This window comes from Octopus bimaculoides, chromosome 16 (assembly GCF_046866305.1).
Source record: "Octopus bimaculoides isolate indiv1 chromosome 16, ASM4686630v1, whole genome shotgun sequence".
Classification (NCBI taxonomy): domain Eukaryota; kingdom Metazoa; phylum Mollusca; class Cephalopoda; order Octopoda; family Octopodidae; genus Octopus; species Octopus bimaculoides.
The window spans coordinates 30,905,104-30,920,103 of NC_142943.1; the positions used below are offsets into that span (position 1 = coordinate 30,905,104).

At 37.2% G+C, this 15,000-nt stretch overlaps 2 protein-coding genes across 2 annotated transcripts in view; one reads left to right on the forward strand and one right to left on the reverse strand.

Moving 5' to 3' along the window:
* The window catches only part of LOC106878466 (pre-mRNA-splicing factor ATP-dependent RNA helicase PRP16), a 73,485-nt gene that overhangs the window by 16,999 nt on the left and 41,486 nt on the right, over positions 1–15,000 (reverse strand). The window contains exons 20-21 of the mRNA XM_089364397.1: positions 6,072–6,220; positions 1,477–1,531 (exon numbers count right to left, since the gene is read on the reverse strand). Of these exons, the coding sequence (XP_089220523.1) occupies positions 1,477–1,531; positions 6,072–6,220 (204 nt within the window). The remainder of the gene's footprint in view (positions 1–1,476; positions 1,532–6,071; positions 6,221–15,000) is intronic.
* The window catches only part of LOC106878478 (uncharacterized), a 25,793-nt gene that overhangs the window by 1,919 nt on the left and 8,874 nt on the right, over positions 1–15,000 (forward strand). The window lies entirely within an intron of this gene.

Consider the following 15,000-nt stretch of genomic DNA (forward strand, 5'->3'; position numbering starts at 1 on the left):
TCACTCTCTCTCTCTCTCTATATATATATATATATATGGATTATTTTTCAGTTTGAGAGCGGTCGGGTTCATTTTTAGTGTTCTCTTTTGTGAGGACAGTCGAGTTTATTTCAGATATTCTCATTTTAACAATCATCTCTGGCTAATCGTTGCCTTGGCGGAAGTTTGTGCTCTCTGAGTGCTCTTGTTATTCTTATTTTAGTGTCCTTTGTCTGAAATCTTTCGTTACAGATCCTGTGACCACTTCAGTAACTCTCCATCCCACGTGTCTCCTCCTGTTCTCTTTAACTCATTCTGTTTCTCTGAAAATAATACTTTGCTTAGAAACTGATGACGATTGGCAACAGGAAGCACATCCAACCATAGAAAGTCTGCTGCAAATTTTGTCTAACCCAAGGAAGCATGGAAATGTAAACAACAAAACAATGATAATAATAAAAATCATTATCATCATCATCTTGAGAAATAGAGGGTTTATAGCAGACTAACAAAAAAAACTGCTGGTGCATCCCTCCGGCTTACCAGTTCCAGTCAAACCGTCTAACCCATGCCAGCATGGAAAGCGAACATTAAATGATGATGATGAAGACGTGTGTGTGTATGCAGGTATTTGAAAATACATCACTGTGTCATGCATGGTTACAGACTGCCCTTTGGCAAGGCATAGCACCCATTCAGCCAGCTTGACAGGGATATGGCAAAGTCATGGGACTGCAGCATGGCAGATTGTGATGAGGTAGCAGAAGAGCTCAACGGAGTCAATGGTGCTTCTTACATTGATGCTGAGCGGAGGAACCCTAGAAGATCAACAGTCAGGATCACCAAGCTTTTATCAAGAGAGTAACTGCAAAGCATTCATAGGGGTGGCGCCTATGGCCGTATGATCAGCTAATGAAATATTCCCTATGACTGAAGCTTCCAATTCGAATTTGTAATAATGGAATTGGATGGTGACAGAGAGTCATGAAAATCTGTGAAAGCAGCTAAAGACATGTGCAGGTGCAGGTTTATGTTGCATTTGTCCCCACCACCGCTTGACAACCAGTGTTGGTTTGTTATCATACCTGTAACTTAGTGGTTTGGCAAAAGAGACCAATACAATATGCATCAGACTTGGTAAAAGTAAGTACTGGGGTTGATTTCTTCAACTAAAACCTTGAAAGCAGTATCCCCACATGGCTGGTATACACAAAGAGAGATGGAGAGAGAGAAAGAGAGATGGAGAGAGAGAAAGAGAGAGTGGGTGGGGTGTACAATTGCTAATGTAAACTTGTAAGTAAACATGAGGTGAATGAGCGAAACAGCTAGAGTGATCACAGTGTATAACAGGTACAATGGAAAACTGTGTTAATGGAAAAATAAAAACAAGAAGCACAAATGAATTAGTAATGAACACACACATATGCACACACAGGCGTTATATTGTTATGATATTCACAGATGACAACAGATTGGCAATGTTTATAAAACACTCACCTTTCTCATGGCTTTTATGTGGATGAAATGTTCATTGCACCAGTTCGCTGAGTAACTACAGGGTAGAAAAAATAATAATAATAATAATTTATGAAGACTGACACAACACTTCACAAAGGTAGATATATAATTAGAAGAGCAATAAGTGATAAGTAATAAAACAAAAATGGACGTTGTTTAATAAAAACTATTTTTTCTTTTTCATTCTTCATCTTATTTTGAACTTGAAGAAGATATACTGTTGAAATATTGTTCAGTTCAATAAACAAATTCAATCCGTGTTATATTACATTTTGCATCAGGCTCTTCTAATTGTATAATAAGAAGAATGATAACAATAATAATAAGCTTTTCTACTAAAGGCACAAGGCCTGAAATTTGGGGGTAGAGGACTAGTCAATTACATTGACCCCAATACTTAACTGGTACTTATTTTATCGACACAGAAAGGATGAAAGGCAAAAATCAACCTCACAGAATTTGCACTCAGAACATAAAACCAGAAGAAAGAAATGTCGCTCAGTATTTTGTCCAGAGTGCTAACAATGCAGCCAGCTGAACACCTTTATAATAATGATGATGATGATAAAAAGATATATATATATATATATGTTTATATATATATAAACATACACACACACAAACATATTTCTATACAAGGTGCATCAATTCTTTTGAGGATCCCTATTTCAAGAGCATTTTCTTCTAACTTATATTTTTTCACCTTACTTTTCAGATAAATGATATCAGGGTGACTCAGCAAATGAAAAGGCATACTGTAATCATTGCCTGAAAAACACAACATAATGACACAGAGATAGCCCACATCCTGAAAGTTGCCCAATCCTCTGTTGTCAATGTTCAAAAAGAGCTTGAAACCGCTGACAGGTATCCAACGTCAGCAGCTAAACACAAAACACATGCACAGAGTTTTAATGCCATCAGAACACATAACTTTTGTGCTAAAAGCCCAAAAAATAATGAAATACTTGAAAAGTCAACCAGAGCCGTTGCAAAGGACTTCAAGTTTTCAAAATGCACCACTTGTACCAGATGTCCTCATGTACACATGAGGACATCTGGGACAAGTCGTATGTGATGCAGAAGGGTCAGATTATGTCAGATTAACAAGAGAATGATTTGATCCATGCAAAGCACTTGCTACATGAGTTTAAACACCAAGGGACCGAGAACCAAAAGATGAACCAAAGGAGAGTCAGATGGTCCTGCAGAGACTCAAATGAGGTTTCATTAGTCATGCATACTAAGTTCCCAGCAACTGTGATGGTTGTGGGAGTCATCAGCAACGAGGGAGATGTCATGCCACCTCACATTTTTTCACAGGGCTCTGTTTTGCACAGAGGTGTTGGAAAAAGCTGTAAGGCTTTGGAGAGATAGAATGTGCTTTGTACCAATAGTAGAAAGGATTATTTGCTTGTATATTTTGATGTCTTTCGTTTCTCCTATTTTCATTGTATGTCTGAGTCATAATTGTGTTTTATGTTATTTTTACATTAAAATGCTAATAAATATATAAGTAAATCAAAATAAAAAAAAAGTAAAATATTGTAGACACAAATGAAAAAGAGCAAAAATAATATGTAGTGTGTGTGTGTGTGTGTGCATATATAAATTCATTCTGTGTATTACAAGCAGTAATGTAGCAGATAGGGACATAAAAGACGAAAGAAAGAAAGCAAAAAGAGAAAAAGAAAAGAAAAAAGAAAGAATAGCATTAAAGCAACAAAGTAATATGTAATATATATATATATATATATATATATATATATATATATATGTAATATGTAATTATATATATATATATATATACATAGAGAGAGAGAGAGAGAGAGAAACAGATTCTAGTTTTGTAAATGCAACTCCTATCTTTTCTCTTCCTGTGTTACATAAAAGGAATTCAACTTGAAAATTATTATATGACATATATATGCAATTGTGTGAATATATATGGATGAATAAGTGAGTGTGTGTTCATAGGTGTGTGCATGTGTGCGTGCGTGCATGAGCATGTGTGTGTGTGTATCATAGACTCTGCCGCCGTTTAATGACATATGAATGTTCTGCAATTTCTTGCTGAACAACCCACGCAGATGATTTGTTTACAATGATAAAATGTTTGTGCACACATAAGCTCACTTCCTCCATCAAATTAACAATACCTGTGCAGGTGCATGACATGCCACATGTCAGATAATTAAATGATCGCCGAGCAACATGAAATGAAGTGTTTTGCTCAAGAATGCAACAAAATGCCTGATCTGGTAAATCGAAACAACAATCATCATCATCATCATTATCAGAAGGAGGTGTTTCTTCCATTCACTTTGGTGAATGGAGCTTTGGCCAGGAGGAACTGATGCCATCAGATGGCATCCAACATCTATCAGGTGTTTCGACTCTGAACTGTAACACCCCCCCCACCCCCACCAAATTGGTGGGTCAACAGAGGTGACCAAATCTCTGCTCGTCATTTCCTCCTGGCTTCCAGCTAAACTCCTCTCTCCTGCTCCAAAGCCAACAAGTGGCCCTTTCAGCTGCCTATCCCATCCTACACACAGCCACCCTTCACTCTTCTCTTCTCATTCCAATGGCTGTAAGCATCCTCCATGCCAATTAAGCAGGGAGACCCCTACAGCCAACCTCGACTGAGAAAAATCATAACTGCCATCTCTTCTTGTAATCCTGCAGAAGACTCTCATATTTGGCATACTTCCATGTACACACACACACACACACACACACACACACACACACACAACAAGCTTCTTTCAGTTTCTATCAGATCCACATTCACAAGATTTTGGTCCACAATAGCTGGCCAAAAGCTGCAGTAAAACACATGCCTAAGGTGTCATACAGTGGAATTGAACACAAAACATGGCTGTGAAGCAAACCTCTTAAGCCCACACATACATGTGTAAACACACACACACACACACCCATATTCATGTGTACATATACACCCACACATATCGAATTACGTATAGGTTCATGCTGAGTCATTCTATTACAAATGCCTAAATTACTGCTTCTCATCTTGTAAGAGTTATTACCAATTGCTTAATTAACACTAACATAGGAATTAATTCCCACTGTGTAAACTAAATTAACATATTTAATTTGGCCATAACTGCAAGCAGTTATTTTTATCAATAACTTGGAACATAAATAAACAAGATCAGCAGAAGATTTAAGAATGTATGAGACCATATACAACCAGCTATACAACCAGCTTTTTACTATGCTCAAGGTTATATACCCTACATTCTGTAAGCAAGACAAAATATTTCTTTTGCTCAAGCCAGTCCCTTGCTACTCTACGTTTTTGCCTGTGGGAGCACAGGGTTGTCAGGTAAGTTATGTCATTACTTGTCTGACGACTCCGTGCACCCATAGATGAAGCTCAGAATAGCAAGATTCAACCAAAATAAAATATTAATCTCTACTCTAGTTTTAAGTGCTCTTTTTTCCCCAAGTCAACACTAAACAACAGGCTCTGTGTGCGTGCGTGCAGTGAATAAATTGTCATCTAAATTATGCAAAAATGAAAATGATACTGACATCTCATTTTAACAAATATATTTATCAAAATCACATGAAAATATCTTGAAATACTAAAGAGTAAATTTATTACATAAAAATCGCCATTGGCTTCAACCACAGCCTCCAGATGAATTCGGAATCTCTTGCAACTCTTCTGGGCGGTCTCCTTGTTTAAGTTGGTGAATGCTGCTATAATCTTTGCTTTCAGTTCCTAATTTGTGTTACAAGGAGTTTTGTTGATCTCTCACTCAACTGTGCCCCACACATAATAATCAAGGGGTTGCAGTCTGGGAGTTAGGTGACCAGATGTTAGGGGTGATGCGGTCGCAGAAATTGTCTGACAGCCATGATGGGTTCTCCTGCTTGTGTGACATGGTGCAGAGCCCTATTGCTAGACATAGAGTCTTCCAGCAGCCACCCTCTTGACCTAGGGTAGCACTACCTCCTCCAGGCACTTGATGTTGGCCTGTGTTGAGTCTGAAGCTGTGTGGAAAGATGAATGGAGGAGGCATAAGATCACCATCACTAGTGATCACTCTGAACATATGACATGGAGACAAAGTAAAAAACAAACACAGAGTGCATTAGATTTACACTCAGATAAAGGTCTGTGTGTGTGTGTGTGTGTGTGTGTGTGTGTGTGTGTGTGTGTGTGTGTGTGTGTGTGTGTGTGTGTGTGTGTGTGTGTGTGTGTGTGTGTGTGTGTGTGTGTGTGTGTGTGTGTGTGTGTGTGTGTGTGTGTGTGTGTGTGTGTGTGTGTGTGTGTGTGTGTGTGTGTGTGTGTGTGTGTGTGTGTGTGTGTGTGTGTGTGTGTGTGTGTGTGTGTGTGTGTGTGTGTGTGTGTGTGTGTGTGTGTGTGTGTGTGTGTGTGTGTGTGTGTGTGTGTGTGTGTGTGTGTGTGTGTGTGTGTGTGTGTGTGTGTAAGTCATAAACCTGTCTCTCCCTCTCTCCTATATTCATCATCCACCCTTAGTTACCAATAGCGTAAGAACTTCCATGATTTGTTATACAGTTGCAATATTCTAACTCACCCATTTCTTTTCCATTGCTGATAGACATTCAGATAAGTTAAATGGTCACTCTCAGGCACTTGGAACTTCTCTCTTGAAGAATCAGAATCTTCCTCTCGTCCTTTTGGTCTGTAGAATATGGCAGGCACAGATAGCATTGAAACAATTACCTAGAGAAAAGAAAGAAAAAAAACAAATTAGCAATGAGTGTTAAGAAACTCTGTGGAAAGTTCCTTATTTTTAAAGGCACAAACCCCACTTCTAGTTGTAATAACTTCTCTTCCATTACATTTTTCTATATATGTACCTTTACACCCTTCCATATATCTATTTACCTGCCTGCCTGTCTATCAACATACCTATCTATACATCTGTCTATCTACATATCAATCTATCTCTTTGACTATATATCTATTTGTATATCTATTTATCTATCAATATATCTATCTGTCTATTCTTATATCTGCTTGCTTACCTCTGTATACGTCTGCCCAGCCATCTATAAATCTGTATTATCTGTTTGTCTGTCTGTCTGTTTATCTATCTATCTATCTAACCATCCATATATTTTGGAGGCTCATAGCATTAAATATGGTAACACTAACTTAACTAGCTGTCTACATCCACCTACTTGTCTATCTGTCCAGTCAGCTATTTATCAATTACATGTACATACAGACACCCTGAAACATGTCTATCTGTGGAAGGGGGTATGTATATGTCAGTTTAGGGAAAGGTGGGCAATGCATGGGAGCCTGCCATGTAAGTCAAACACCACAAAATTCACACTAACACCAAATTAAAAGTACAATGCTCAACCTTCATAAATAAATGACAATAATGTATATTCTTGCTGTTTTAAACATGATGTTGTTTTATTGCTGCTGGTCATTTATTGCTGTGGCCATGTTGGAGCACCTCCTTTAATCGAACATATTGACCCCAGGACTTACAAATAAGCCTAGTACTTATTCTATCAGTCTCTTTTGCCGCACCAATAAGTTACGGTAATGAAAAGGTTAATAATGACAAAGTTGTTATACTAAGGTCTTCATTATTTTCAAAATAAATGAAACAAAGAAAGTGTGTTACAACAGAAATATGGTAAGAAAACAGTTAATGAGAACTCATTAACTGAGGTATGGACCCAGAAAGGAACCTTTTTAAAATTTTCCTAGAAAGGTCATTCACTGTATGATCCTAACAAAGTGAATGTAATGTGGTCTTAGAAAGGTCAGTATAATGTAATTCTAGAAAGTTTAATGTATCATAGCCTTCTTCTCTAGTGTTAACCTAAAAACTATCTGCCAAGATATATCATCCAAAACTGTTGAAAAGACAAAGTGACAGAGTATAAGGAGTGAAGGAAGTTAAAGAAGAGTGACATAATGGTTTGTGTAACTATGCAAGTTGTAATTTTGTTATATTTGATTGCACACGCATCACTTCATGCTTGACACGTGTCTGTGTATACTTATGGATAGAGAAAGAGAGATTTATAGACAAAGCCAGATTTACAGAGAAAGTGAGACAAAGAGTATTAAATGGATTCGTATCGCTTTAATTCTCACAACAACAAATCTCCCACAACCAAAATATCTAATCCTGTTTGACAGGAATCTGAAATGTTAATTATTTCGCAAAGGTAGGTTCTATTAATTAGCTTTGCACCCAGACTTACATCAACACACAGTCTGATAACTGTGGGAAGATTATGACGTCAACTGAACAGCTAAACATAGCAGCCCAACAAATCTGACTCTACAAATTTCTTCCATCTTGGGTCGCAGATGAACCAATGGAAGAAGATTCTAAGTAAATCACTCTACTTATTTAAATTATCAGTCATATAACTCTAAACAAACTCCCTATTATCTTTAAAATTAGGATAATAAAAGGGATCAAACAATAAAACTGCCATCTGTCTTTAAAATGAAGACACCATGCTCTTAAGTGCCTTTAGCAGGGTCCACTCTATTGCAGGCAAGCATTCAGGCCAAGTCTCCAGCTTGAAAATATCTTCCTTCTTCCCACTAGTCTTGGGGAGAAGGGGTCTGTTATGGGTGAGGAACACTGGGCTTCTTTCTTGACTAAAAGATAAAAATATAAATAAATAAAACCAGCAAGAGCACTTTCTGAAAGACATTTGGTTTATTCAGTGTAACAGTTGAGTCCTTCAAGAAATTTCATGATATTTTTAAGATAAATTCCATGGAAACCAGTAAGGGGTTTTCAATGTCACAGTAACTTATCCTTCTCAATATAACAGCCAGGTAATCCTCAACAAATTTACCATTCTTTTATTTAATTTTTTTATTTGTTTCAATCATTGAACTACAGCCATGCTGGGGGTACCACCTTGAAAGGTCTGAACCAAACAGATTAATTCTAGTGCTACTTTTTAAGTCTGGCGGCATTGGCCTCTTACACTAAACCACAGAGTTAAGGGATATAAACAAACCAGCATCAGTTGTCAAGCAGAAGTGGGGGACAAACACAATCATGGGCTTCTATATAATTTCTGTCTACCAAATTCACTTACAAAGTGTTAGTTGGCTTGAGGCTATAACAGAAGACACCCAACGCCGTGCAATGCGACTAAATCCAAAACCACAATGTTACAAGGAAGCTTCCACACCACACAACCATGTAATTGTTTTCTTTTATTCTTTTATATGTTTCAGCCCTAAGGCTGTGACCATGCTGGAGCTTTTATGATTTTTTTAAAAATTAGGATCATACAAGCCCTATAAGAGATTGTATGAAATCAACTTAACATTAACGTCACAATCAAATAATGACCATCTTTAAAGCAGTGACCACACATATATTTATATCCTAAATCTAAAGCAAACATTACAAAGGCAGAATGGTTACAATATATAGACTGGTTGCTAAATTTGGATACAATGAACATGATGGCCATTTTATATGTTGTTGTTTAGCTCAAGTCAATCCTGATCAAATGAATCCATGAGCCTCCCAACTCTCTCTCTCTCTCTCTCTCTCTCTCTCAACAAATTTAAAGAAGATTCCTTTAAAACAGGGACCAAACAAACAAGTAGTGAACTTAAGAATAAGTATCCAGACTCTTGAAAAAATGAAAAATAAGTCCTGGACTCAATTTGTTTGACAAAAACCCTTCAAAGCAAACACAAAGAATATTCCTTTAAAACAGGAACCATACAAACCAGTGATAAACTTAGCTTCCCTTGATAAATTCTCAATTGTTTTCAAAACAGATATCATACAATCCAATAAAAAGAAAAATCAATCTCTCTCAATAAACTCTAAAGTGTTTTCATAACAGGGACCATGCAACCCAGAAAAAGATTTGCTCAATTCACCACGCTAAACATCCTACTGTTTTCAAAATAAGGGCCACACAACCCAGTAAAAAGCTTGATCAATCTCACTCACTAAATACCCATCTAGTTTCAAAATATGGGCTGCACAACCCAAGAAAAAATTACTCAATCTCCTTGATAAATACCTGTATATAAAATAGGGGCCACACAAGCAAGACAGTTTCTGTGTAGTAGTTTGACCTACAAAATATAGCAGCCAAAACTGCCTCCATAAGCTTATTTACTGCCTCAAAAGTGCTTAACATGCACCCACGTAGTTTGTCCTTTATATTTAGTGATTACATACCTCCAGCTCACCTTTTGACTAACTACAATACATACCTACTTACTTTATCAACCAGAACAGCATATTTAATCACATGCTAACACCTTTGCACATTGCTTTCTTTTCATAGACATCATTGACTGCCTCTGACTAGAGTTTTTAATAAGTTCCACATATTTTCACTTTATTAACAATGAGAAGACAAGTAGCAGTCACCTACATTTTATAAACTGTATCATACACGCACACAAACAAACACAAACACACACACACACACATTTATTACCAGGTCACACATATATGGGACCCAGGTCTAAACCCGAGTATAATTTTAATATCACTAAAACAAGCCATGGCTGAGAGAATGTAGAACCTGTTCAAGTAGTGCTGTTGTCACTATTGTTGTTTAATGGTTCATGCAAATAGGAGGATCTGTATATGTCACACATGAGATTTTGTGATGAGCCAATTTGATAAACTGATGGAAAACACATTATTTAGTAGGCACATTGAGGGCTAGCAGTCATCAATAGAGAAATTCAGCAATGATTTAGTAACCCAACATCATCATCATCATCATCACCATTTAACATCCATTGTCCATGCTGGCATGGGTTGGACAGTTTGACCAGGACAGGCAAGTTGGAAGCCTGCACAAAACTCCAGTCCAATTTGGCATGGTTTCTACAGTTGGATGCCCTTCCTAATGCCAACCACTCAGAAGAGTGTAATAGGTGCTTTTATGTGCTGCCGGCATGGGTACCATTTGTATGACACTGGTATCTGCCACAACTGTGGTTTTGCTCAGCTTGATGGGTCTTCTTCTCAAGTACGGCATAATGCCAAAGGTCTCGGTCATTGCCTCGATGAGGCCAAATGCTTGAAAGGAGCTCAGCCACTATGCCTCCATGAGACCGAATGCCTGAAAGGTGCTTTTTACGTGCCAGTAACGTGACACCAGCATCAGCTATGCCTACGATTTCACTTGGCTTGACAGGTCTTCTCAAGCACAGCACATCCTCAAAAATCTTGGGGACTACTCACTGCTTCTGTGAGGCCCAAAGTTTGAAGATCATGCTTCACCAGCTCATCCCATGTCTTCTGGGTCTACCTCTACCACAGGTTCCCTCCACAGTTAGAGATCGGCACTTCTTTACACAGCTGTTCTCGTCCATACGCATCACATGACTATACAAGTGCAGTTGTCTCTCTTGCACACCACATCTGATGCCTCTTATTCCCAACTTTTCTCTCAAGATGCTTACAGTCTGTCGAACATGCACACCAACATTGCACATCCAGCGAAGCATACTAGCTTCATTTCTTTCAAGCCTACGCATGTCCTCATCTGTCACAGCCCATGTTTCACTGCTATGTAGCATAGCTGTTTGCACACAGGCACCATACAATCTGTCTTTCACTCTGAGAGAGAAGCCCTTTGTTGCCAGTAGAGGGAGGAGCTCTCTGAACTTTGCCCAACCTTATCTTATTCTCACAATTATGGTCTCGGCACATCCACCTCTGCTACTAATTTTATTACCTAGATAACAGAAGCTATCTACTACCTCTAGCTTTATCCCTGCTGGCAGTTGATGGAGTCTATTTTCTGTGCATGTTTGGTGTTTATTGTACTTATGCATCTTCCACACACACAATAGCAATATTCCCTGTTAACCTTCCTCTGATATTGCTGCACCTTTTGTGTCCAAAGCTTACACTGGGTGCATCTTATCGAGTTTCTACCTATGCTTTTTCTACAGATCAAGCAGGGCCATCTACCTGAAGGGATTTGTGATTTGTCTGCCTTCCTACTTACTAAGACTTTGGTTTTTGCTAGGTTAACTCTAAGGCCCTTTGATTCTAGACCTTGCTTCCACACCTGGAAGTACTCTAGTTCTGGTAGTGATTCAGCTATTCATTTATTACTATATATATATATATATATATATATATATATAGCATACATTTACTGCTATATATATATATATATATATATATATATATATATTTTTAAAATAACGTCGACCACTAACGTGGACAATTAATGCGCTAGAAATAGATCACATTTTGTGTCTATTAAGACCTAAAAAGTTCTCAACATGAAATATAGCAGCATACCAAAAACGTGAGCGGGCAAGACATTTAAAATCACCTTAAAAAAATCATTATTAAACAGGAACCAGGTTTCGGATTTAACAAATTATTACCATTTGTCTATTCCTCATCAGCCTGATTTGTAATGTAGCAGCAATTATCAGAATTGTATGTATAGTTGCCCACCGCCATGGGTGTGCGTGCATATGGTTCTGCTAATTACAGCTTAATGGTAAAGTTCAAAAGACTTCGTTTTGGCGCGCTAATTTCAGGAATATATCCGCAGAAACTATTTACTGCGTCGAATATATTCAGAATGAGAACATGAGTAATGGGTAAATATTATTATAAGATCTGGTAATTAGTCATATATTAATATATTAATTAATATCGATTAATTATCAGGGGGCCAGCACATTTAAAGAATCAAAGAGACTCAGAAATATTATCTGCAATCTCAGGGGATTAAGGTACATTTTAAAAATAACGTCGACCACTAACGTCGACCACTAACGTCGACCACTAACGTGCTGGCCCCCTGATAATTAATCGATATTAATTAATATATTAATATATGACTAATTACCAGATCTTATAATAATATTTACCCATACTCATGTTCTCATTCTGAATATATTCGACGCAGTAAATAGTTTCTGCAGATATATTCCTGAAATTAGCGCGCCAAAACGAAGACTTTTGAACTTTACCATTAAGCTGTAATTAGCAGAACTATATGCACGCACACCCATGGCAGTGGGCAACTATACATACGATTCTGATAATTGCTGCTACATTACAAATCAGGCTGATGAGGAATAGACAAATGGTAAGAATTTGTTAAATCCGAAACCTGGTTCCTGTTTAATAATGATTTTTTTAGGTGATTTTAAATGTCTTGCCCGCTCACGTTTTTGGTATGCTGCTATATTTCATGTTGAGAACTTTTTAGGTCTTAATAGACACAAAATGTGATCTATTTCTAGCACATTAATTGTCCACGTTAGTGGTCGATGTTATTTTTAAAATGTACCTTAATCCCCTGAGATTGCAGATAATATTTCTGAATTTCTTTGATTCTTTAAATGTGCTGGCCCCCTGATAATTAATCGATATTAATTAATATATTAATATATGACTAATTACCAGATCTTATAATAATTATATATATATATATATAGGTCGACTGAGTATGAGAATCAAATATTGATTGCTTCTGCAGGTGGTAAGAGTTATTTCCCTAGGGTTGCTTAAATAAAATATTAGTAATATGTAGTAGATAGAAGGATCCATTGGAAGTGCCCTATTATTGATTTTTACAAGATTTCCAGACATGAGTTCTACTCACATGTCAAATGATATTGTCTGCAAAAATTAGAAATAGGACACAAGAAAAATCAATATTCAAAGTAATCGAATTCAATTCATAAACAATGAAATGGGTTATTTCCCTTGAGTGTTTAAAAAAAATATTATACAGGTGCTATGGGTTATTTCCCTTGGGTGCTTAAAAAAATTAGTTATACGAGGTAGATATAATGGTCCCTTCCAGGGACCATATTATCAATGTTTTTCAACAATCTGAGTATGCCATGAGGTTTCCAGACATGAGTTCTACTTGCGTGTCAAGTTTCATCAAAATCAATAAAACGATGTAGGAGGAGTTAGTTAACAATGCTACAAACACACATATGTAGTAGATATTGTCATTTGTTATATACTTCTTTGTCCCTTTTGCTTTCTTTCGTTAATCTCCTCTTGCTTGGCTTCTTTCACTTTCTCAGTTTTTGTTCCTTTCTTTGTGGCATCTTTTGTAAATATTGAAAATCCGGTTGTTTTGGACAACAGCAAACAATAAGAGTGCTGTTAAGTCTCAACTGAAATGTGAATTCTAGAGGACAATTTAGCTACTTTGAGCCAATACCAGCCTTTTATCAACCGGATCTTTATTCTAGGTGTTATGCAATTTCTCCATATATCCTCGCCCTTCTGCATATGCTTATGTAGATGTATGTACACCTATAGGTATAGATGTATACACACACACATACATACATATGCGTGTATATATATATATATATATATATATATATATATATATGTATATATAGTAAATGTATATTATATATATATATATATATATATATATATATATATATATATATATATATATATATATATATATATATGTATATATAGTAAATGTATATTATATATATATATATATATATATATATAGTAAATATATATTATATATATATTCCTTTCCTGAGCGTCCAATAATACTATCCATATCACGTCCTCACTTTGTTGTTTTTTTGTTATTGTTTTTTTTAACTATATAGCCCAACTAATTAGGGAGCGAATCAATTTAGATGAGATGCAGTTTGGGTTCGTGCCAGGTAAAAGCACTACTGATGCCTTATTTCTAGTGAGACAGTTGCAGGAGAAATACCTAGCTAAGGATAAACCTCTGTACCTGGCTTTCGTTGACATGGAGAAAGCCTTTGACAGGGTCCCCCGATCCCTTATCTGGTGGTCAATGAGGAAACTTGGGATAGAAGAATGGTTAGTGAGAGCTGTGCGAGCCATGTACAGAGATGCTGCCAGTAAGGTGAGGGTTGGAAATGAGTACAGCAATGAATTCCGGGTAGAGGTAGGGGTCCACCAAGGTTCCGTCCTCAGCCCCCTCTTATTTACCATAGTCCTCCAGGCAATCACAGAGGAGTTCAAGACAAGTTGCCTCTGGGAGCTCCTCTATGCTGATGACCTTGCCCTAATTGCGGAGTCACTATCAGAACTAGAGGAGAAGTTTCAGGTGTGGAAGCAAGGTCTAGAATTGAAGGGCCTTAGAGTCAACCTAGCTAAAACCAAAATCCTAATAAGTAGGAAGGTAGATAAAACACAAACCCCTTCAGGTAGATGGCCCTGCTCAGTATGTAGAAAAGGAGTAGGTAGTAACTCTATAAGATGTACCCGGTGCAAGCTATGGACACATAAGAGGTGCAGCAACATCAAAGGCAGGTTAACTAGCAAGTTAGTTTTTGTTTGTGGCAGATGTTCAGGTGCAATAAAGACTGCAAACAAACAGGAAACAACTTCTATCTCATTCCAGGGTGAAAAACTAGAGGTAGTCGATAGCTTCCGCTATCTGGGCGACCAAGTTAGTAGTGGGGGTGGGTGCGCTGAAAGTGTAGCTGCTAGAATAAGAAAAGCCTGGGCA